Below are 23759 nucleotides of genomic sequence, written 5' to 3'. Positions count from 1 at the left end.
ACCTGAAGTGTATGTGACCTGAAGCATACCTAGAACTTAATTCGTTCTGGAGGTCCGTTCTTAACCTGAAACTGTTCTTAACCTAAGGTACCACTTTAGTTAATGGGGCCTGCTGCTGCGCCTCCGCTGCACGATTTCTGTTCTCACCCTGAAGCAAAGTTCTTAACCTGAGGTACTATTTCTGGGAGTCTGTAACCTGAAGCGTCTGTAACCTGAGGTACCACTGTATATCTTGCAAGGCTGCAGAGCTTTAGGACCAGAGTTTTCCTTCTAGATGGGCTCATCTGCCCCACATACTATACATAAAGTAACTGCAATCCTATGCACGTTACTCAGAGATCTTAATGAGGATTACTCTCTAGCAATCGGTCTTAAAAGCCTGCAGCCAACGAGCTGCGGATTGCAATTCCATGCGCGTTTACCGGAGAGGAAGCGCCCCTGCAATCAGCGGGGATTTGCTGCCGAGTAAACGCGAGTAGATTCGGAAATCGAACCCCGCACTTTCAGCTGCAGAGCGGATGAAAGCGAGCCGCAGAAGTGAAAGCGATCCCTCGTTTCTTTCTGGCTAGCGGAAGACTCTCCTTGGCTCGAGCGGAAAGGCGGCGCCTCCTCTCCCGCAGCGCGTCGCTCGATCAGCTGACGGTCCCGATCTCCAAAAGGCCCGAAGCTAGGGCGAAGGATCAGCCATGGCCGGGCAGCCGCAAGCGGAGGGGGCACTTCGGAAGGCGCTAGAGGATCACCTGCACGGCCTGGGCATCCAAGCGCTGGCCGTGGAGCACCCCGAGGTGAGGGGAGTGCGCGGATCGCGGGCGCACGTGGAGGAGGAAGAGGAGCTGCCACGTGGCTGGCTCAGATTAGCAGCCCCCTGGTTGCTTATGCGTCCTGGCCAAAGCGGGTGTTTTGAGGAGAGGCGTGGAGAAAATCGGTATAAAGTCGTCCCCCCCCCCCCCCCGTTTCATAGCGCTAGGACGAGTGGGCACCCAAGGAGCTGAATGTTGGACGGTCCAGGGCAGATGAAAAAACAACTTCATGCAACGCATAGTTTTAACTATACAGAACTCACTCCCGCAGGGCCAGCAACCTGGATAGATTTAAGAAATTGGAGAAATCCAGGGAGGCGGCGGCGGCTAACAGTGGCTGCTAACCAGGATACCTATGCCCTGCTTTCAAGATCAGAGGCAGAAATTCTTCTGAACAACCTTGGAAACCAAGGGCGGGGAGAGTGCTGTTGTTTCTCACATTTGGTTGGCCACTGAGAGCAGGATTCAGGACCAGATGGGACTTGGCCAGATCCAGCAGGCAATAATAATAATAATAATAATAATAATAATAATAATAATAATAGTAATAATAATACCCAACCCATCTGGCTGAGTTTCCCCAGCCACTCTGGGTGGTTCCCAATCGAGTGTTTAAAACAATACAGCATTAAATATTTAAAATTTCCCTAAACAGGGCTGCCTTCAGATGTCTTTTAAAGATATGACTACAGTCTGATGCAGATGCCCTGCTCGGAGCATTTTTCTTACAATACTCTCCAATATCAAGTTTACAGCTCCAAAGCAATAAAACCAGTGTAGACACATTAGGATAGCAACAGTCTTATAATGACAATAAAAAAAAAAACAGCTCTAAGTCATCATGGCCTTGGGAAAGAGAATGGCACTCTGGACACGCTCAGAGGGGCTTAATTTCTAATGTGACAGCTGCTATTATAAATTATTATTATTATTCTTTTAACAAGAACAAGCAAGGAATACAGTACAGTAAAAGTGATTTTGTGTTTTGTTGGCAGGGGAGAAATAATGCAATTATGTTACACTTACTGATGCAGTCCTACGCATGTTCTACCCCAAAATAAACTGCACCGAGTTCAATAGGGTTTACTCCCCTCCCAGGCAAGTGTTTAGTGTTTAATATTAGTTAAGATCGTAATAGCCTGCTGGATCAGGCCTATGGCATATCTAACTTGGCAATCCTGTTCTCACAAGGACCAACCAGGTTGAAGATAGGAGTCTGATAGGAAGTATTTTACTCATGTGAAAACTGCATTATAACACCTTTGCCATCACATGAGAGAAAAACCAAGCAACCCCATAGTCTGAGATAAAGAGTTAATAAAACAGGGCGATTTCTGTGCATTATCAAACATAGGTCCAAGAAACAAGGAATCCTACTAGCCACTTGAGAACATTGATCAGACTGCAACTACAGCATTAGTTAGAACTAGTTGCAGCTTCTAACATGAAACTGATATAAGGGGAAATTGGGTCGATTGCTCTGGAGCTCTTCACACACACCCTCCCCATCACTCTGATAAACCTGGGTGTGACCAGTTGCTGGACAGTGACCCACATGGAACGCATCCTGATAATAGTCCCTTCTTGCTGAAAATGACCTCAAGCTCAGGCTCAGAAGGCATATTTCTGTATTTAAACTACAGTGGTACCTCAGGTTAAGAACTTAATTTGTTCTGGAGGTCCGTTCTTAACCTGAAACTGTTCTTAACCTGAGGTACCACTGTAGTTTAAATACAGAAATATGCCTTCTGAGCCTGAGTCCCACTGCCGCATGATTTCTGTTCTCATCCTGAAGCAAAGTTCTTAACCTGAGGTACTATTTCTGGGTTAGTGGGGTCTGTAACCTGAAGCGTCTGTAACCAGAGGTACCACTGTAGTCAGTCTTGTTCTTGTATAGGATGCCTGTGGGAGTTCTCCCGTATGCACTATGTTGAAATGAGCAAGATTTTTGCAGTCATTGCATTGGGGTTTGCGCATGAGTCATTCTGTGAATTGTGGCTTATGTGTAATTTGAAAAACTCGGCCAGTGGATCGTGCAAGGAATAGCCAAACTATTTCAATGATCTCTTTTAGGTGTTCACAGTTGAAGAAATGATGCCTTACGTCCAGCATCTGAAAGGAGCACACAGCAAAAACCTTTTCCTTAAAGATAAGAAGAGAAAAGGGTTCTGGCTGGTGACAGTCCTGCACGACAGGCAAATCAATTTAAATGACTTGGCAAAGAAACTAGGCGTCGGGAGCGGGAATCTTCGTTTTGCTGACGAAGCGGCCATGCTTGAGAAGCTGAAAGTTGGCCAGGGGTGTGCAACGCCCCTAGCTCTTTTCTGTGACCAGGGAGATGTGAAGTTTGTGTTGGATTCTGGCTTTCTGGAAGGAGGCCACGACATGTTGTACTTTCACCCCATGACAAATGCAGCAACTATGGGACTACGTCCAGATGACTTTCTAAGATTCCTGAAGTCCACAGGACATGAGCCTACAGTTGTACATTTTGATGAAAGTGACAAGTAGCTTTGCACCACCATTTTATATGTAAAATTATGTCATGAAAATTTAAAGATGCTAGCTATCCGTTAATTTTATTTGTATCGTGTTTTTCAAAATTCTAGTAGTTTATCTTTAGTTGGGAAGATACTACCGGTTTCATGATGTATTTGATAATGGTCACATCCACACCACACTTTTAAAGTGCACTTATACAGTCATGTCTATCCCCCCCCCCCAAGAATATTGTGAACTGTAGTGTACCACTCTCAAAGCTATAATTGCCAGCACCCTTTGTTGTTGTTGTTGTTGTTTAGTCGTGTCCCCATGGACCAGAGCACGCCAGGCACTCCTGTCTTCCACTGCCTCCCGCAGTTTGGTCAGACTCATGTTTGTAGCTTCGAGAACACTGTCCAACCATCTCGTCCTCTGTCATCCCCTTCTCCTTGTGCCCTCCATCTTTCCCAACATCAGGGTCTTTTCCAGGGGGTCTTCTCTTCTCATGAGGTGGCCAAAGTATTGGAGCCTCAGCTTCAGGATCTGTCCATCCAGTGAGCACTCAGGGCTGATTTCCTTCAGAATGGATAGGTTGGATCTTCTTGCAGTCCATGGGACTCTCAAGAGTCTCTTCCAGCACCATAATTCAAAAGCATCAATTCTTCGGCGATCAGCCTTCTTTATGGTCCAGCTCTCACTTCCAGCACCCTTAACAAGCCTTAAACACAGATCCCAGGATTCTTGGGAGGCAGAGTTTGGGCAGGTAAGCCATGGCTGTTAAAGTGGTAAAGGAGTGCTTCAAATTTGTGGTGTGATGTGACCAATGTTATTTCCAGCCACATCAGTCTATGTGAGTGGCTGTGATTCGGTGGTAAGACCACACATTTGAAATATAGAATGTCTCTGATTCAGTACCTAAAATATCCACCCTTTGTGGCAACCAATACAATTTACGCAATTCCAAATAAAACCACATTTGACTTAATCGTTTGCCGCTCAGGTACGATGGGTGGTGGCTATAAGCAACAAACATGATTTTATTACCATTTTCCAGATACAGAGTCCTTTAGTTCCAACTCTGTGCTCAGGAAGGACCAAATAAAAGCATCTTTGAAAAAGGCAAATAAAGAGAGAGGGAAAGTTGAGTTATTTGGCTTGGAATTTTAATAACATAATTAAGTAGTGTACAATGGCAAACATTACAAAACTCCTTAATAGGTATAAGAAAGGAAAACTACAGCTTTAAATAACAGCTTCTGTAAAACAGTGTTTAAACCGTTTGTGTCGCACCCAGGTGCTCCCTCCTTTTAAGGCAGTTCCATTCTTAACAATGCTTGAGCTACACACACACACACATACACACAACAGTTCACACCATTGCTGGAGCTGCTCAGTCTCTCAGAACACAAAACATTTTAAGAAACAATGCATTCTGGAAAAGGCGATTGTAGCCTTGGCAACTGCAGCAGCAGAGCGGAAATTAAAACATTTCATTGTATTACAACACGTTTCCAGCTTCCACTTTCCAGCTGCTGGATATCGACTTGTGCAGTGAAAAAGCCCTTGCATTTAGTTTTAAAGGTGCTGGGATTTAAACAGATGGCGAAGTGACACATTAATTTCTGACACTGTCACAGACTTTATAAAGTTTTTTAAAAAGTTAATTATTTTTAGAAACGGGGTAGACGGCAATGAAAATTGAGATTAAGTGGGAGGACCATTTCAGTTTTCTTTCCGATTCATAAGTGGTGGAATCTAGAGAGATCAGGGAGCCAGGTTATACTCCTCAATGTGCTCTGGGAAGGGAAGCTAAAAATATACAGGGCTTTGGTTCTCCTGCATAAAATCCAGGCACTGTTTTCTGTTAAGCTGTTAGCAGAAAACCATCTGGCTTTATACAAAACAAATTACTAGGCTTGTTGAGATAGAGCTAGAGAAGCAAAATGCTTGCAGCTCGTGAGCCTCTTCCTCTGCAAAATAGCAATGAATTTAAGTTTTGTTAAGGGAAGATTGTATTTCGGTCTTAAAACTTTGAATTATGCTATTAAAAACAAAAACAACCACCAACAAAACCTTACACATAGTGCTAAGTCCAGCCTATTGCCAAAACAGGTAAATCATAAAAGGCATGGTCTTGCGTTCACTTTGCCTGTGCAAGTGTTGTGAAAATAAAGCAACGCTCTTGCGCAACTCCCTTTGACTTCAAGGGAGGCCTGCATGCACAAGAAAAGTTCCAGGTAGATGAGAGTCAGTCTCTAGCTGATATAATTGCCTGTAGAAAGGTAGAGTGCATGTGAAACAAATCATTAAGCCAAAGCACACAGGAATATGAAACAAGTGCAAAGCTCAAAAAGGTGCAAATCTTAAGAAAATAGGTATGGTCAATCAGCGGGTTGGTAAATGCATGAAAAACACACGATTGTTCCCGAAAGCTTGAGAGTCTAAACAAAGCAACAGAAGCTTAGGATCAGTTCATAAAAAAACAAGCTGATCTACAAAGCTAGCTAATCACCATCTCCATGTACACCCACATTTAGAAACATCAATGTTCCCAGATATTAAAATCATCCTTTTAAAAGATTCCGTATCTTCAGAGGGGAAGAGACTGGTGACACAAGACAGGGTGGCACAACCCGCTACTGAACAAAATTACTGATGTGTTTTATGTGATTTTCATATGCCTAGTATCCATCCTCTTCTGTTTTCCTTTTCAAGGGGAGTTTACCGTTCACTCATTTTATTTTAATTTTATTCTGACAAAATCATAGTCAAGGATGCATGGTAATATCTGAAAGGCCATGGACTCAGAAATTACCAATTATGGCCACAATCCTACCATCCCATAGAGGGTAGGAAGTACATACAACTTTTAGGCTGAAGAGACTCTCCATACACACTAGCTGTATGCTGCCTGTAATTTATCATTATTTATTACAAGTATTTTTAATATGCATCCCCCTCCAGGGTTGAAAGATGCACAGCCTGAACCAAAATGAAACCGTAAGATTAAAACCGCCCAGAACAAAATAAAAAGCCTGGACATTAGATGCCCCGCTTGGTGTGTGTGTGTGTGTGTGTGTGTGTGTGTGTGTGTGACATGCTTGCTGTTCAGGAACACACCTGACACAGCCATGGGGGGAATTCTGAATGTTTGCTGCTCTCAGGGCAGGACTGGAATGATGAGCTGCTCTGCCTATCTGGCCCCTGCTGTGTTTCATTTGCACCTTGCTGTTTCATTTGCCAGTGGGGGAGACAGAACCTATTCTTACATTACAAATAACATTAGTAATCATTTGCAAGAAGCCTGATGGCTGTAATAAACGTTTGCAAGGCTGTACAAAATGCTTTCTTTTAAAAAAAAAAGTTTGATATTAACATAGGGAGCGCTGGTCCCAGCCCAACAGGAGTTTATTAGGTCGGTCTTCACAAACATAGCACCCTCCAGATGTTTTGGATTAAAACGCTCTATCGAATCATAGAATTGTAGAGCTGGAAGGGACCACGAGGGTCATCTAGTCCAACTCCCGCAAAGCAGGAAACTTTTGCCCAACATGGGACTTGAATCCACAACCCTGAGATGAAGCAGACCCAGCCAGCAGCCATGTTGGCTGGGACTGATAGGAGTTGTAGACCAAAACATCTGGTGGGCCCCAGATTAGCAAGGGATGGGCTTTTAGATATAGTACAACTCCTTGCAAATAGTTTGGCTGAGATGAAAATAAAGCGTGGTGAGGTTTAAGGATGCCCATGTGCATAAATATTAGCAAGGTTGAATGAACCCAATGAGGTTAAATGGTTAAAATGCGATATATTGTCATGGAAATATTAATACATTTAGTGACTCGTAAGAAAATAAACCTTTGAAATTTAATATAAACCAGGATAATTTCATGTACATTTCCCAGGATTAACCAAATCTATTTTCCTGTGCTCTTTGCAAGAGTTTTAAGACAAATGCATACAACAAATATTTTCAAAGTACCAACAGCATTAATAAATCTTAATTCATATACAATTATAAGGAACAAAAAGGTGGAAATATTAGTAAGAGCCTTAATAAAAGGAATGGCTTCAAAATGCTTATCAGAACCTTGTTTACCTTCGTCTTCCCCCATAAAGCTTCCTCCTAAACCATAATAGGCTAACAAAATCACAAATTAAAAAACACAAGTAAAAATACAAAATATTTAACTTAAAGACAGTTTTGTTCCAAAATTTGTATTTGTTGAAAACAGAGATTGTTTTATTGGACATAGAAAGTTCCAGGAATATTAATTCCATTGTTTCCCTGCCCCCACCCCACCCAAATTGTATTGTTTTGCAAAATAACTTGTTGCCTTGAAAACTCATGGAACAAATAAAATCATGTCGAGTGTGGATTAAAGTGTTTAGCTAAGTTTTCAGGTACCTAAACAATTTTTTCTTGCTATTTGCACCAAAATAACCAGCAGTCTCATTTTACAAAGAGCAACATCATGCAAATTAAGCAAACCAATAAAATAAGCTTGAGGGGTTCATTTTTGTACCTGTATTTACAACAAATTCCACAATATACTACAGCCTTTTCCCCTTTCAGATTTACAGAACTAAATATTGCTAATTATTAGCAGAAGCAGTAAGCAGTTGATGACTGGGGTTCATAAAGGAATGAAGAAGAAAAAAAGCAATTGAGTTCCTGGAGCAAATCTTGAGGCCATACAACCCTTGGTCGTTAGAGAGGTTAAAGCTGTCCTTTATTCAGTAGATCTTAACAGTGCAATGTGCAATAAATTCCTTCTTTAAAAAAATTCAGCAGGAGACACCAGCACAGCTCCTTGATTCAAGGAAAGAAGATGCATATTTCTTGATTGTTCTATTCATGTAGGCCTGTAAAAACTTTCAACTATTTTTGAAAACACAACATGATTCCTATAGCCGGATGCCTTGTTACTTCAGTAATAAAGGCTTCACACTGAGATACTGAAGGACACTTTTCTCTCTGTGTTCAAGTGAAAAGTAGAAAGAGAAGTAAACGTAAGAAAAGCTTAAAAAGATACAGAAGAGATATAAAAAAGTAAAGTGACTACAAGAACTAGGAGGACACAATAGAAATGGTTTAAGCAATGATAAAGAGGAAGGGAGACAGAATGCCAAGAGTAAAATACTATATAATGGCACCTGGGCACCACTGTTGTAACTGCAAGCCTATGCATGATTACCCAGAAACAAGTCCCATTATTTTCAATAGGACTTACTCCCATGTAAATGTGTATAGGATTGCAGCTTTTCAATTCCTGTAGCTATGCTTTTACATGCTTACTATTCAGGGCTGTGTATATGCTGGAAGTCTCAGTGATTGACAGAGAAGAAAGCACAAATGGTGCTACTTGGGGTAGAACTCAAGTTTCATAATACCGTATTTTTTGCTCTATAAGACTCACTTTTTCCCTCCTAAAAAGTAAGGGGAAATGTGTGTGCGTCTTGTGGAGCTAATGCAGGCTGCACAGCTATCCCAGAAGCCAGAACAGGAAGAGGGATCGCTGCTTTCGCTGTGCAGTCTTCCCTCTTGTTGTTCTGGCTTCTGAGATTCAGAATATTTTTTTTCTTGTTTTCCTCCTCCAAAAACTAGGTGCGTCTTATGGTCTGGTGCGTCTTATAGAGTGAAAAGTACGGTAATTCATGGTTGTTTTTTAAAGATAGGGTTTCAAGTCCTTAGGACTGCAAAGATATGCTTGAAAACAAGTTTTTCAGGAGCTGGAGGGGTGAGGGCTGAACAGCATTCCCAATGTACACAAAGGGCCAGGGATACTTCTGTGCCCTCAACATAACTGAAATAAATCATGCAAAATAGTAAAAATGACAGTTAAATAAAATCAGAAGCACTGTGCTTAATTTATTTAATTCGCAGAATCCAGAACAACAAAACAAAAACTGTTTCTGGGTGTAATTTTTTAAAAAAAAATCTGTTTCTATAGAGTCTGCATGGCTCTGATCATATATCACATTCTAAAATGGGTATTACTGTAGCCTCAAAATGTATATGCTTGAGAAAATGACCAACTTATATGCAGTATAATACAGCTGGCTCTTTAGATGCAGTTAACATAAAGGTTACACTGGCACAGGATTGCACAGGAGTCCCCAAATGAACAACGCAATGTCATTTTTTTGGATAGTGACTTGCTACTATACACTGTGATTTATTATTGGAGACATATATGAGAAAAGCAAGGTGGATTTAGAAGACTGGACACTCCTTGCCTGGGTAGATAAGTGTCATATGCTGGCTTAGCTTGAATACAGTAAGCAAGAGCCATTTAATGCAAGCGGTACTGACAACTGTTAATGCAAATTGCACTTGTTTTCATTTATAAATGTTAGTTTTTTACTCCTCTGTAAATGAAAGCAATCTCATTTACATGTTGGGCAGAAAACTCACCACTTGGCCCACATCTCATGTAGTGGGGGTAATAGAATTAGGAGCTTTGTTGCTCCCTAGACCTGCTTTTTGAATTTCTGTTTTCTGGTTTAGCTTCCACATCTGCAGAAGAAAAGCATTTTGTGTTACTTGTTCAGCAGGGGAGGAAATCACCCGATGTTGCAACATATACTGTTAGGTACTACTGACCAAAAGTTCACAAAAATGGAGAGGAACAAAAAAGGGAAGGTAGGAACACAACTGGAGGCTCTACAACTGTATTCTGTCTAATAGACTGCAATAACAAGAACATTTATGGAACTGTGCAGCAAAACATGTGCATTTGATTTATGCATCCTACCAATAAAGTCTGCAAAGCAGCAAATTATCCTTGCATGCAATAAAATGGAACATGCAAAATCAAATTATCTGAAATTAGCTATTTGCTTAGAAAAGTAAGTCTTCAAGCAAGCAAGCCTTTCCTTGCAAGCAAAACAACTGTCCCAATCCACAGAACAATTAATCAAGCGCATCATGCTTTTCTTGGGATGCTGGACTTGTATTTAATTCTCTGACTTAGGGTCAATTCATGAATTTTTTTAAAAAAGTGTACTGAAAGGCCCGTGTACAGAATCAACTATATAATTCCTTTGTCACTCATTCAATTCCAAACACACCTACTAGGAAGTAAGTCCCATCAAACAAAGGTCCACTTATAAAAGAATGATGTCACAGTTAAGTTAGGTGAGAAAGCACAATGCCAGTACAGTGGTGCCTCGCAAGACGAAATTAATTCGTTCCGCGAGTTTTTTCGTCTTGCGATTTTTTCGTCTTGCGAAGCACGGTGTCGGAAAAGTTTTGGAAAAGCTTCAAAAATACCAAAGTCTTCAAAAAAGGCTACCACACTGCGTGCTATGAGTTGCTCCTCGAAGTCAAGTCGCAACTGTATTAACGGTGTTAAGAAAAAGGAAACAAACTTGCAAGACGTTTCCGTCTTGCGAAGCAAGCCCATAGGGAAAATCGTCTTGCGAAGCAGCTCAAAAAACCAAAAACCCTTTCGTCTTGCGAGGTACCACTGTATATAATTCCTTTGTCACTCATTCAATTCCAAACACACCTACTAGGAAGTAAGTCCCATCAAACAAAGTAGGTCCACTTATAAAAGGAGAATGATGTCGTATTGTCTGTGTGGGTTTTGGGACTTAAGACATCAGGTTGTGTTGCCAAAATAGCCTGTCCTCACAGTGTTGCTCAGAGCTGGGACGAGTGATTTTGACACACCTGCCTGGTGGAGTACTACCAAGGGAACCTTGCCAAGGCAGAGGTTTTGCCCAACACTAAAGGGTTGGGGATGACCTACTGCTACCCCAAAAAATCAGAAAAGTTGCCCTCTGCAATATAAGCATCTGCTTGGAAGCAGTGAAAGCACCCATAGAGGCATATAAACAAAACCACATCAAATGCAAAATTGAAGACAGAAAGAACAGCACTGAAGAAAAGAGCTGAATATAGAATTAAAGAAAAAACAGAAGGCAGGTTTAGTTCATACTTTCCTCAGGGGGGGGGAAAGCAAAACAAATTCTCACAGATACCAGTGCTGGAGCAGTCAGGAAGGTACTGAGCGGAGAAGGGCCAAGCCCCTTGAATTCTACACCGTCAGGGCAATGGGCTGGTTTCTGACCAAAACATTTATCGGCTAGCCCTAACTGGTAGTGAATTCGCACTTACTGGCACAGACCCTATATGTGGGACTGCACAGAGAGCACAAAAGAAGCAGCAAGATGTTATCAGCCAGCATTTACAGGACATTTTGTCAGTTGTGACAAGATTTTTTAGAAAAGTTATATCTCTGAAGGACTTTTTTCCCTGACTCTTCCTCAAACATCACTGAATTCTTCATGTATCACAAATGTAAATAATTAAGACAAAATGGAATTAAAGTAGCTTGCATAAAATACTTCAGTTTAAAGGTGTAATTTAGTTATTTGCTCCTCTTGTCTTTTTAAGTTGGGGACAAAAAAAGTGCAAGTCTTTTGGTCCCTGGGCGTGGCCAGATAGCTGAGAACTAAGTGAGTTCTTCCTGTAGCATTCTCATTTTGCTGCTCCTGGGAGTAAAGTAGCAATCTTCAGTCTCTAAATAGGATGCCAATCAAAATTAGGAAAGGCATTTTTCATTTCCCCAGAAACTTATTTTTCCTAATGCAAGTTTTAAACACATCTCACTTATTATAATAACTTGTACTTTCCTAAAAACAAACAGATGGATATTGAAGATCCAAAGAACCATAAAACTAATTTTTTTGTGTGCAAAGGGGCTTCGTGCTTATTTTCATGAACAACGGTCCACCACACCACATGGCAAATCACTACTGAAGGTGAGGGAACTCTCAGAGATGGATTGTGTGATGTGGCATGGGGGGGTGTGTTCCTGCTGTTCAAAGAAGAAGAAATTCCAAATAGTTGTGCCCAAGCTTAAAGCATGCTGAAAGTAGCCTATGCTTTTACCTGAAGGACCTGTGGATTCTTATTCACTGAACGATTTTGGAATTTAACCCACAATAACTCTTGGCTTTCAAACAAGCTCAAGTTCCATTAGGGTTTATTGCAACTATGAAAATTGGTTTAGATGCACCTTGTTCTGGTCACAAGACTCTCAAGTAGTCCAAAATGTCTTTAAGCTTGTATTTCTTGAACAGTTTAATCAATATAGGAAGTTGTCTTGCACAAAGCCAGTCCAATGATCCATATAGCTCATTGCTGCCTATAGTGATTACCTGCAGCTCTCCAGGATTTCACATGGGAGATGTTCCCCACCCTACCTGGAGAACCCAGAAGCTCCCTGACCCACAGGCTGTATTGCTTACTATTTTAGAAAATGAAGCATGTTGGGGAAGGGCAAAAAAGAAGGAAAAATAAAATAAAATCAGGGTTCTTTAAACCCAACTTTTTCTATGGCATGGAATTCTACTTTCTCAAAGAAAGCTGTCAACCCAAGACCTTGGACATGTCTAAAGCAGCATTTTGGACCATCAAGCCAATTAAAAAAAACCATTTTGTGCATCATTTTCTAATTCACTATCACATCCCTGAACAGAAAATAAGAATACCGTAATACCAGTTTATTTTTTATTTTAATACACTGTAAAAATCCATTAAAAGCTATATAATAAAGATTCAGATAAAGCTCTATCGACAAGACAACACCATGACCATGTAAATACATCAAGCATGGGACGGGAAAAGCACATAAAAGGGAAAGATGAAGAGGGTCAACTTTTCCAACGAAACTACATTTAGTTATGTATCATTAAACAGAAAAGGCCCACTGTTTAGGCTTCCAAACCTTGATGTTTTATCAGCATGAACGGTACACATTCAGTGTGCAAACTATAGTCACTATTTCGAGAATGGCTCATTTATTAAGTAGAATTTGTATACGTCCAAAGTAAAAAAGCTAGAGGTGCAGAGGGGCCTCCTGCATTTTTTTCACCAGCAAAACAGGGAAAGGACACTGATACAAAAAGGCCCCAATCCAGCTAAAGCTTGTCAAAGCTAAGATGTAATTCCAAACACACCTACTAGGAAGTAAGTCAAAAGTGGGGCTTACTTCCAAGTAAACATGAATATAACTGATCTGTAAGCCACTAGGCAATGAGACTTGAGTCAGTTACAACCGAGTCGGTTCCATTAATTTTACATCAGTCACAACTAGCTTTAGTCGAATTGAGTCCAAAATGTATAATCTACATGATAATGTGGACTCTGAAAGGAAGAAAAACTGAATGTACTGTTGCTGAAAGTTACCTGTTTTCTTGTGCTGTTCCTGGCACAGCACCATGCAACTGGTTAGCATGCATCCAGTAATGTATAGAAAATAAAATATTTATAACAAATAGAAAATAAAATACAGTTAGCTTTTATTATTAAGGCTTTTAAAAGGCATGCAGAAATTATACAGTGCAGTTAATGTTTCATGCAAGCTTTGGCATGGTTACAATTGTACATTCATTCACATGCTAAGGGGGTAAAGGTGAATTCTCCATCTCCATTTCGAGAAAAACTATGTACACCTAGTTACTATCATGGCTAGTAAATTTAAATATAGTCTAAATCTATTAACATTAACAAGAACAGACACAATGTGTAGCAGAGATTTACTTAATATTATATATGTTTATCATACACAACCATATTCATACCAAACAGTCTGAGTATCTTCAGAAACGGGTGATGCTATTTTACTATCACTAGCATTTGAAGGGGTAAGTGGTGTAGATTCACCACTATTCTGATTCATCTCTACATTTCTGCCATCAGATGATTTCTGATTCTCAGAAGGTAGTTTGTGATCATTCTGGGGAGATTTCACAGATGAATCAAATGTCTTATCAGTTGTCTTTGATACAGGCATTTGGGGCAGTCCACTAACATTGCTGACTAATTCGGTGTTGAGTGCCAAAAATGGCCTGGACAAACGGACTGCAGACAACTTACCTATAATGCTTGTTGATGTGCCCATTTTCTCATTGTACACATTACTACAAGAAAATGTTTTAGTAATAAAATTTGTCTTGCCTGTTCTTGAACTCCTAGCCTTTTCTGATTTACATGTAGAACTATCTAGCGTGGCTATCCTACCCAAGTCATTTTCTGACGAGGTAACTGAAGGAAAAGGGGGATAATGAAAAACAGAGGAGTGTTGTTGGGGATTGTACTCACTAGAAGCTGATGGGACGCTTCTGTCACCTGTAGGTGGAGTTGGATCAATTGATACTGGCTGCCTAGTGTCCTTAGACAAAAAATCATGGATGCTTGTCCTCCGAGTCGTTCCTTCTGCAGTCGAAATCACACTGCTTGCACGAGGTAAAGTCGCATAAGGATTACAATCTTTTGATTGTCGTTGTGATTGTACACTTTCTTTAACAGACCTGGCCCTTCCTTTAGTGCCTGCTGTAAGTGTTTTTGAAGAGTTTGCAAAGTTGGCATCTTCCATTCTACGCGAGCTGGGCCTTGTAAGGTGTCCTTGTTTAGCTGACTTTCCATCAGAGAACTCCATTGTGTTTTTCACACTCTGTGATCTGGCAATACCACCGCTGCCTGATGACTGCTTTCTTAATTTATCTCTTCCGACTAATTCAGCATTTTCAGAAAAAAATTTCATCACTTCATCCAAAAGATTATCTTGGCTTGAGGACTTGAGCTGCAAAAGATATCCAAATAAGTTAATTCATTATCTGCTACTTTGTTTCTTAATGTTTCTGCAAGAGAGTGTTTCATACTTTGACAGCACAAACATGCATAACCATGATGCAGTTCAAAATAATGGAAATCATTGATACATATGGTATCACCCAGGTTTAGTAGTTTTATCAATATGCTACTAGACTAAGTTTACTTAATAATGGGAAAGCCACAATTTCTTTTTTCAATTTTAAATGCATAAACTTACTGAAAATAAACATTCCTACCTTGACATTTTGATTTCTGTGAATATTTCCATTTATTTTAACATTTACGCAAATATCACTTTTCCTCCAACATCAAAAGGCTCAACCAATGATGATCATTTCACTTTCAGATCTATCCCATAACTTTCTCACTGACTGATTAAAAAACTTCCTTAGCAATCTGAACATCATGTACAGGAGTGCCTAAGCCTGAAATCATTGTGTAGACTTCCGGATTTGGAACTCCCAGTTGGGAGTCCTTGGAAAAGATCCAAGATATAAGAAAAGAACAAGACCGCCTTTCCTTTTTAAGGCTCATTTAAGAACCAATCACCTAAAGTCAAATGCACCTTATTTCAGACGGATCGTGGCATTTGAGCAGTCGCCAGGCCAAAAGTTTATACTGTTATTAATAAATAGCTGAGAAAATGAGTGCGTCTGTTTCAAAACAGTGGAAAAGACAATAAATTAGTTGTATACCCATATTATCTATCTTTGAAAAAGCTATTTTATGTGAGACCAGACAGACAAGAATTAAATTATCCAATTTAAAAAATAAACACCAAAATCACATTATTATTTAAATTAAGTACATTATTTTATTCCAAGGTTATTTATTCCAAGGTTATTTTAATGCTTTAGAACTTGGCATCAGCATACAGCCACTTGTTTCCTTGACACAGAAATAGAATGTACTGGAAGACACAGTTCAATCATGATGGGAAATACACACTGGAGATTTTGGGGTGGGTGGGTGAAAATGCTATGGTCAGATAGCTCTTCAATTAGTCTTTATCTCTTCAGTGCAAAGTACGTGGTTAAGACACAGTCCAAAGCATTTCATAAGCAATGCAGAAAAGTCGAGATTAAAAGTGTAACTTTTGAGTTGCTTTGGCTATGGTACTGTCTGAAGATAAACGTAATCTGCCATGGGCGTTGGGAAAATTCTTTAGAGCTTGCAAATACCCACCCCATTGCTCTTTGGATCACAGACTGCAGCAGACCTGACAACAATTTTGTGTAGGCCTTTTGTGTAGTACTATTGACTCACTATTGGGGTCACGAAGAGGTGGACATGACTAAGCGACTAAACAAAAACAACGACTCACACCTTATAGTTTTGTGTTCAGAGAATGAGCACCCACACTCTGCCTAAAAAAAATTAATTTATATTTATAAATTAGCTCATTCATTCCTGAAAGACTGCTCTACAGGAGATTTGCTCTTTTCTCAGAATAGGTTCATTTTTTTTTCTTTCCCTGTCTCATAATGTTACTTAAATTCCTACCCTAGGTGTCAATTAATTTTCCTAACCAACTTAATTCTGACCTTTACAAATGTAAAGTCACCACCAGATTTTCTTGTGCAACCTAAAAAGTGCACTAAGTTTTGCAGCTTTATGTTTTGCCAAGTGAAATTAAGTAGCTTTTCAACGTACCTCAGCCGAAGTCCCTTTATTACTTTCTTCCAAGAACTGCTGCAGAGTAACCACTTCACTCCCAGGGGAGTCCGTTTTAATTCTGTGCGTTCCTTGTCTATCCATTGCTTCTGACATTTTAGGATGGAGCATGGGGCTAGACCTGGCATGGCTTTTCAAATACTGGATGGGACTGCTGCTGCTGCTGGACCATGCGTCATGCTCATGAAGCAGGCTAAATTCTCCACTGCTGTGGCTTTGTGGCCTGCTTTGGTTAGTAACTGTGCCTGCTTTAGGGATAAACAGTACTGTCATCTTTATTATGCACGCTACATTGTATTTAAACATTAACAATGCATTATTGGATGTTTTTCCTTTGTCACATTGAAGAGACATTTATCATAAGGTACTAAAAACCTATGGGGAAGCCATACGAGAAATAAAGGTTAGTTCCCTTGCCTTACTTATTAAGGTTCTTCAATGTGACATGGCATCTTTCCAATTAAACACCTCCACCACCTAATAACTTTGAATGTTTAATCTTTCTCAACAAAATGAAATCCCAGACATTAAATATGACCCAGTTCAGCAACAAAGTTGACATCCGCTACTATTTATGACATATGGCAAAAGGTAAAAATATAAAAGATGGAATGCAAATAATTTATTTTCAGACTGATCAAGAAATACCCTTCGAGAAAGGTTTCTTAAAAATGCATTCCGTCAAATGCCTGTATCAGTTTGTCATGACTTGGAGCAGAAACATCCCGTTTTGCACAGAATAAAGGTTGAAGAAATGCCAGTTCACATTGTTTCCTTAAATAGATACAAATCAACCAACTGGAAGCTGCCCTTTGTGTTATTTTGAATTATTATTATTTTGAAGAAAAACAAGCAGCATACACTATCAATGCTACTGAACTACATCATGCTTTACTGCAAGGAATTGTTTATACTGGAAAATCACAAACATTTTAGAAGACCTATCCATATTTTCCATTGAGCAGATACTATCTAGAAATACAGTGAAATGAATTAAATGAAGTTTAAGTAATTCCTTATAAGGCAGTGACTGCTAGAAATCTTCCAGTTTTGCCTTGCATACACATGTTTTACAACAGAAGAGGAAACAGACCATCCTGTCAGGTGTGTCTCAAAGCAGAGGACCAGAAAAAGCCGAGTGTATCACTTGGCCCTTTGGTTCTACTCATTTGCAACACAACAGCATGAATTCCTCTCTAGAACTATCCATGTATTTATTCTTCATTTGTAGGCAGTGGCACTTTAATCTGAAGAAAACCAAAGAATAATGCCGATTCACATCTGATTCTAGAGGTCTTATTCCAAGACATTTGCCTGGCAATGAGTTTACTACAACATGGTTAGTAAAAATGGCCTATGTGTCTTCTGCCCAGAATGTAATTTGCTGTTATATTAGAAATTAGCCTGACCCCCTCCTCTGGCAATCGGCAATCTGCACAGAATTTTGCTTGATGGTTGCCATTAATTTGATTTTAATTTGATTTAATTTTATAATGAATGTTTTTAGAATGTCGGACTATTTTGATTGTTGTTAGCCGCCCTGAGCCCAGCTTCGGCTGGGGAGGGCGGGATATAAATAAAATTTATTATTATTATTATTAAATGTTGGTTTTCTGTCTAATATGACATTTGTTTGCAGGTTAAAGAAGAATTTGAAAGCATTATTCCTTTTTTGTTTTATGTGAGCTGCAAGGCATTGTAATGTATCCGAATACACTACTACACTATATGGATGGATGAATATCTGCAATGTCCTGCATTAATTCACTTTTCCTAAATCAGACATGTGACCCACCTTATTCCAGAGCTTCATCTAAAAAGGAATGAAATGATGAAAGGAAAGGAAAACATGCCCTGAATTCTCTCCCTCCCTGCCCTGGAAATGTGAGGAATGAAGCAGATGTGTCAATTTGCCTGGAAGCATACCTTTGACTTCATGGAGTGAGGCATTATTATTGCTATTGCTAGTGGATGTTCTGCCACTATCAAGGCTGGCTGGTCTGGAAGCTAAATGGAAAAAAACCAGTAGATCGCATGAAGCACATACCATAGCAGATGACACTGCGCCTACTACATTCTGGTCACAGAATGCTCTGAGGCAGGAAATCATGCACTACTGATATCGCACAAGCTGAACGTGTCCACTGTCAAAGTGTGGATTTTCGCAGGTGGGAAAAGGTGGTCTCCCCAGGCAGCCCAAGACAGCACTTTAGGAAAGTACACTAGACAAGCGAGCAGGTTAGCGAAAGAAGGAACAGAGAAACAAAATACATGTTTTGAATTGTATCAGGTTTATTGATGGGAATAACCAAGGTTTTAAAGAGAAATGGCACCAACATGCAGAAATCAGGTTGCGGTTAAGGCACTTACAAAAGATTTTGACATGGAACTCTGCACGTTACAGAAATGTCACCGACAGGAAGAGAAAGAACATCTGCGCAGGAATGTTCTTTACTCCTAACCAAAGCAGGCGCAGAAGCAGTGTTAAAGGGTTTTAGAAACTGCACTAATGTGATTCAAATTTAACGGAAGTATTTTACAACTATGCCAAAATTTGATAGAGGAAAAATACATTTATTAATAAGATGAATTTTGAACAGAAGATTTCGTAAGCTGAAAGTTCTCACAATTGAACTCTAGAATACCCAGGACTGATGGAGAGGAGAGAAATTTGGGTCCTGTTCAGGTGCACTTCATACTGAATAGGTTTGTTCTGTTTAAGAGTGAAATCAGAGTGAAAGAAATGGAAAAGTTCCCATACAATTAGATGAGATGAGATGAGATGTAAGGAAAGAATACAAACATGCACACTTGCAACGCAGGTCATGTTCTATTTCTGGATAAACTTTACTAGCATTTCCGTAATAGGTCTGCTACTCCTTTAAAGCGCAAATCTTACCATGAATTCTTGATCCTGTACTAGAATCATCACTAATTCCTTGTGGACTTACATCTTCAAAAGATGTAGCATCTAAAGGGGAAACAAGCACAATTTTGTTGCAAAAACAGACCTTTGAATTTATCATCTCTAAAACACAAGAAATTTTTATGGCTCATTGATCCCCACAAAAGTTTACAAATACAACTAGTTTCCCCATCCTAATATTCCACAAGTCTGCAAATCAAATATTCCAGTTAATTTGCTGGAAAAGAATGTGAAATATGGAGCACAAACAGTTTCCAATAACGCTACGGTTACCAACACAACTACACCACAGCGTGAAAAGGTTCTACCTATACCTTTATTATTAAGCAACTGCTTGGATCTCAAGCCTGCAGCAGAGTTGACAGTTGCAAAGTTGATGGATGTAGTAGAGAAGGCCATAGATCCCAATTCTTTTCTCCTTTTACCCGTAGATATATCATCAGGACCCTCCAGATGCTCAGAACTACCTGTCCATTGTCCTCCTGCTAGGACCATGGACTGCACCAGGTCATTCATGGCTGGGATGCAAATGAAAGCAAATGAATCAGCATGGTTCAATGTTTTTGAAAAGTTTTATTTTGTACTGTAAAATGCTTCATTTACCTAAGCATCAAGGCATACTGAAAGCTACAGTCCACAAGTTTCTACATGTTAAAACATGCAATTGGCTGAATGAATGAAAAGTGTTAAAAAGCCAAAGCCTCCTTGTACAGATGATTTTATTGCTTTTTATTAGCTACAACCGCCATGCTTGTGCTGGAGTGCTATACAATAAATAAATATATGTTAGAAGCTCTGATATGTTTCGCAATGAAAAATGGAATGAACAGGGAAAGATGAGCAGAAGTGCTAATACAAAGTCAGTGTTGGCAATGATAAGGGGTCCTTCAGTGCAGGTTTTTGCAGGAATAATATTTATTGCATGACAATAGAGGAAAGTAAAATAAATGTGTCCTCTCCCAACTTTTTAAAGAGCATTTCACTGAAGAAATGACAAAGAATACCTGATTTCCCCACCCCACTCCTTCAGCTTAGAATGATAAAACATTTACTGTATAAGGAATAACAGGTCACCATTTATTTTTTGTTTTTAAGCAAATGATTTTCTAGATTTGTACTGAGGTGTTTATAAAACTGATTACTAGGAGTGGAGTTCAAAATGTGCAAATGCATTGAGTGCACTATATCTTTATATGTACACACATATAAGTTCATATAATTCCCAGAATGTGAACCTATAAATGTGTGTTCATTGTGTGTGTAGAAAGATGTATGCATATGATTACATATACATTTTTATACACCCCAAGAGTTATGTATATTGAGTGCCAAGGTGTTTAGAAACATTGCTTCAGCTCCTTGTATTATAGCAGGACTTGCACTTTGCAAAATAGGAAAAACAGCGCAGTCCACGGAAAGGTTAGTGAAAGTAGTAAGAGAAGCCAGTGTAGCCATTTAAAAAGAAGCTGAACTGTCATAAAGTCTTACACATGGAGCGACGGTAGAAGGCCTTCATTTTGTCTTTTTCCTTCGGTCTGTTCCTCAAAAAGGGCAGTCTTTTCAGTGCAACCACTTTTATGTCATAGCATAAGGAAAAACGGAAACGGGAAGATGAAAGAAAAAGGGGAGAAGAACAGATGGAAGTTAAATGTTGAAACTAAGGACAGAAATGAATGCTTGAGTTTCCGCTAGGTGCACTTTATTTACTAAAAGCTATTAATCTCATGTTGCTGAATGGCAATGGATATGAAGGCTGCACTGTGGAACTATCCAAGGAAACACGGGAAAACATGCCTGAGGAATATAAGGAACTTTCACAGTTCACAACTATTGGATGTCTTTAAAACCAAGCAAAAAAAAAAAGATATAAAAAGAAGCCAAACCCAAACCGAGGCACAAAAATTATGGGCAAGGAGTCAAAAACCATCAAGCAGGTTTCCTGAGATGGAGAGGTATACTGAAAAAAAAAGTTCACTTGGTTTATCAAAGTATCTTTCAATAAGCACTACCTTCATTTCTTGCTACCAAGCAGTCATTGTATTTTTCACATTAATGACTTGTTTTAAATTGTATTAATGTGAACTCATCTTAGTTGATTTAACTTCCAAGAACAGCAGTATCTAACCTTTACCTCCTTTTACACACCATCTGAACATATGATCAAGAAATTATTCGAATGGAGTGCAGAATACTGTAATATTCTGACTGATTACCACTTTAAATAAGAATTCTTGGTTAAATGACATACCATACTGCTTACTGGGGTGTGAAGTGGGGGAAGGCACCAAACAGAAAAATGACAGAACAAAGAAACAAACAGAACAGTGACAGTGCGGGAACATTAAAAATCAAACATGTAATAACTGCAGTGAGAATTTTAAATTGCATGTTACCGAAAGCTTTCACATGTTTGCTTGTGGCAGGGTTGAAACCCTATACAAGAAGACCTTGTAATAAAGCAAACATTTGCATTTCAATGTGGCATTATTACTAATCCAGTGCAAAAGATGTAAGCCATGAGTGTACATACAAGCCCTTCATCTCAGTCAAGGAGTCATCCTGTATTATCTATGTATGCTCATTCATGAATAAGTTCCACTGTGATCAATGGTGTTTACTTGCACTAAAACAAGCTGAATGAGAAGACACTGATTTTCATTTACACATGACCTGTTTCCTCATCTTTGTGCTGTGCACATGTGAAGGAGCATTACCACAGCGTGCTTAGTGCAGTGTCATAGAAGGCATGCCACACAGGCTTTCTTCTCTGCTAAACCAGTTGACACCTTGTGTAGCAACTACGGGTGGAAATACATGTTCTCAGTAAACATGTATTCCAAAACCCTTCTTTGCAGAGATAGCATGAATGCATTGCATAATATGATAATCTATGTGCATACGGTTAAGCCTTCCAGTGCATGCCAATCCCACCCACTGCAAATGCTTTTGGTTCCTCTTCAGCCAAACCTGCTCCCACTTTTGGTAACTGGCTGGGAGGGGTGATAATAGAAGCATTCAAAGATGTCCTAGACCTAGAAGCAATAAACTGGCTGGCTGAGGAGGAGTCAAGCATCAGCCCAGCAGGGATCAGCAGTATAAAGGGAAACAAACATGTGATGGATATTCTATGCTTCCCCTGAAATGTGTAGTAAAGTATCATTTAAAAGAGTAAAATATCAAATCAAAAGTGTGTTTAGTATCATACTGTGGAAGCTTAACTTTCGTCACATTTAAATCTTTCTCCACAATTTTGGATAAAAACCTCACCTTTTCATTTTGTCTAAAAAGTAATGAAATGGAAACAGAGACTTGTGGCACCATAAAGAATAAAATATTTATTGTGGCATGAATCTCCAAGTCTTTAAAAGGTGCCACAACACTCTGTTGGTTTTGCTGCAACATACCGAAATGGTGCGCCCTGTGGAGGTGGAATAGAAGAATTTAAAATTTGTATACATATTTTGATTAAAAAAGGTTATCTGAGTTGCCTGAAAAAAGTTGCAAGAGAATTGTGGGAAGAGAAGGACTGCAAAAAGCACATAGAAAAAAAATATATTGGGCAAGTCAAAATAAATTCATATCTGTTGAATACTCCTTCAGTTTTGATATCCAGGTTGTTCTCTTCCCTGTCCCTTCATCACGGAAGTAACTCCCACACATAGATTAGCTACTGCTGATAGCCATCATGAGTGGACAGCTCCGATTCCCCTTGGCAGGAGTGCTTTCACAATATCTTATAAAGAGAAAAGGGTCTAACTCAAGGTAAAGGCATGATCTTGCAGCAAATATGTCGCTGGCACCCAAACCACTGGATGTAAATGTATTAGCTACATTTTCACAAAATATGCAAATAATATATTTCTTATTCATAACAAAATTCTACGGAAACTGATGCTGAAGAAATGGTCCACAAATACAAATGATCAGATAGGTTTCTCTGTGTGAGGAAATGTAAGTAAGTTATGTGCTGATCAGATACAAGTAACACATCATAAAGTAAAATACAAATAATTTTGGACATATTTTCTAGTTCAGTAGCTACCTAATAATTACCAGTGAAAATATACTGAACACACACATAAACTGCAACCCACGTCAGTTATATAATAGCATCCAAATTCATGTCGGTCCATGGTCTTAAATAGAAATTCTACTTTGTCTCTGGAACATAACTGATCCCAGTGCAAGAGGGAGGTTGAGCAATGAAATCTTTTCGTAACGACTGCACATTTACTGAGCATCAGGATAC

General features: G+C 39.4%; 2 protein-coding genes across 8 annotated transcripts in view; one reads left to right on the top strand and one right to left on the bottom strand.

The window, feature by feature from the left end:
• Positions 1-244: 244 nt before the first annotated feature.
• On the top strand, positions 245-3377 carry LOC114594882 (prolyl-tRNA synthetase associated domain-containing protein 1-like). Its single transcript, XM_028725112.2, has 2 exons — positions 245-785; positions 2874-3377. The coding sequence occupies exons 1-2, from the start codon at positions 687-689 to the stop codon at positions 3309-3311; spliced, it is 537 nt and encodes a 178-aa protein (XP_028580945.2). The 5' UTR covers positions 245-686; the 3' UTR covers positions 3312-3377.
• A 1050-nt stretch (positions 3378-4427) lies between these two features.
• CCDC88A (coiled-coil and HOOK domain protein 88A) overlaps positions 4428-23759 on the bottom strand; it is an 80104-nt gene continuing 60772 nt past the window's right edge. The window contains exons 26-33 of one of the 7 annotated variants that reach the window (XM_077925433.1): positions 20999-21082; positions 19825-20028; positions 19484-19555; positions 18511-18591; positions 16564-16832; positions 14398-14878; positions 9700-9801; positions 4428-8259 (exon numbers count right to left, since the gene is read on the bottom strand). In XM_077925433.1, the coding sequence (XP_077781559.1) occupies positions 9737-9801; positions 14398-14878; positions 16564-16832; positions 18511-18591; positions 19484-19555; positions 19825-20028; positions 20999-21082 (1256 nt within the window). In that variant the 3' untranslated portion in view covers positions 4428-8259; positions 9700-9736. Of the gene's footprint in view, positions 9802-12790; positions 14879-16563; positions 16833-18510; positions 18592-18856; positions 19298-19483; positions 19556-19824; positions 20029-20998; positions 21083-23759 lie in introns of those variants that run through there. The other 6 variants (XM_077925432.1, XM_077925434.1, XM_028725114.2 and 3 more) reach the window with 6 other exon arrangements.

This window comes from Podarcis muralis, chromosome 3, assembly GCF_964188315.1.
Source record: "Podarcis muralis chromosome 3, rPodMur119.hap1.1, whole genome shotgun sequence".
NCBI classification, from domain to species: Eukaryota; Metazoa; Chordata; class Lepidosauria; order Squamata; family Lacertidae; genus Podarcis; species Podarcis muralis.
The sequence above is the reverse complement of the archived record's forward strand: the minus strand, read 5'-3'. Positions and strand labels throughout refer to the sequence as shown.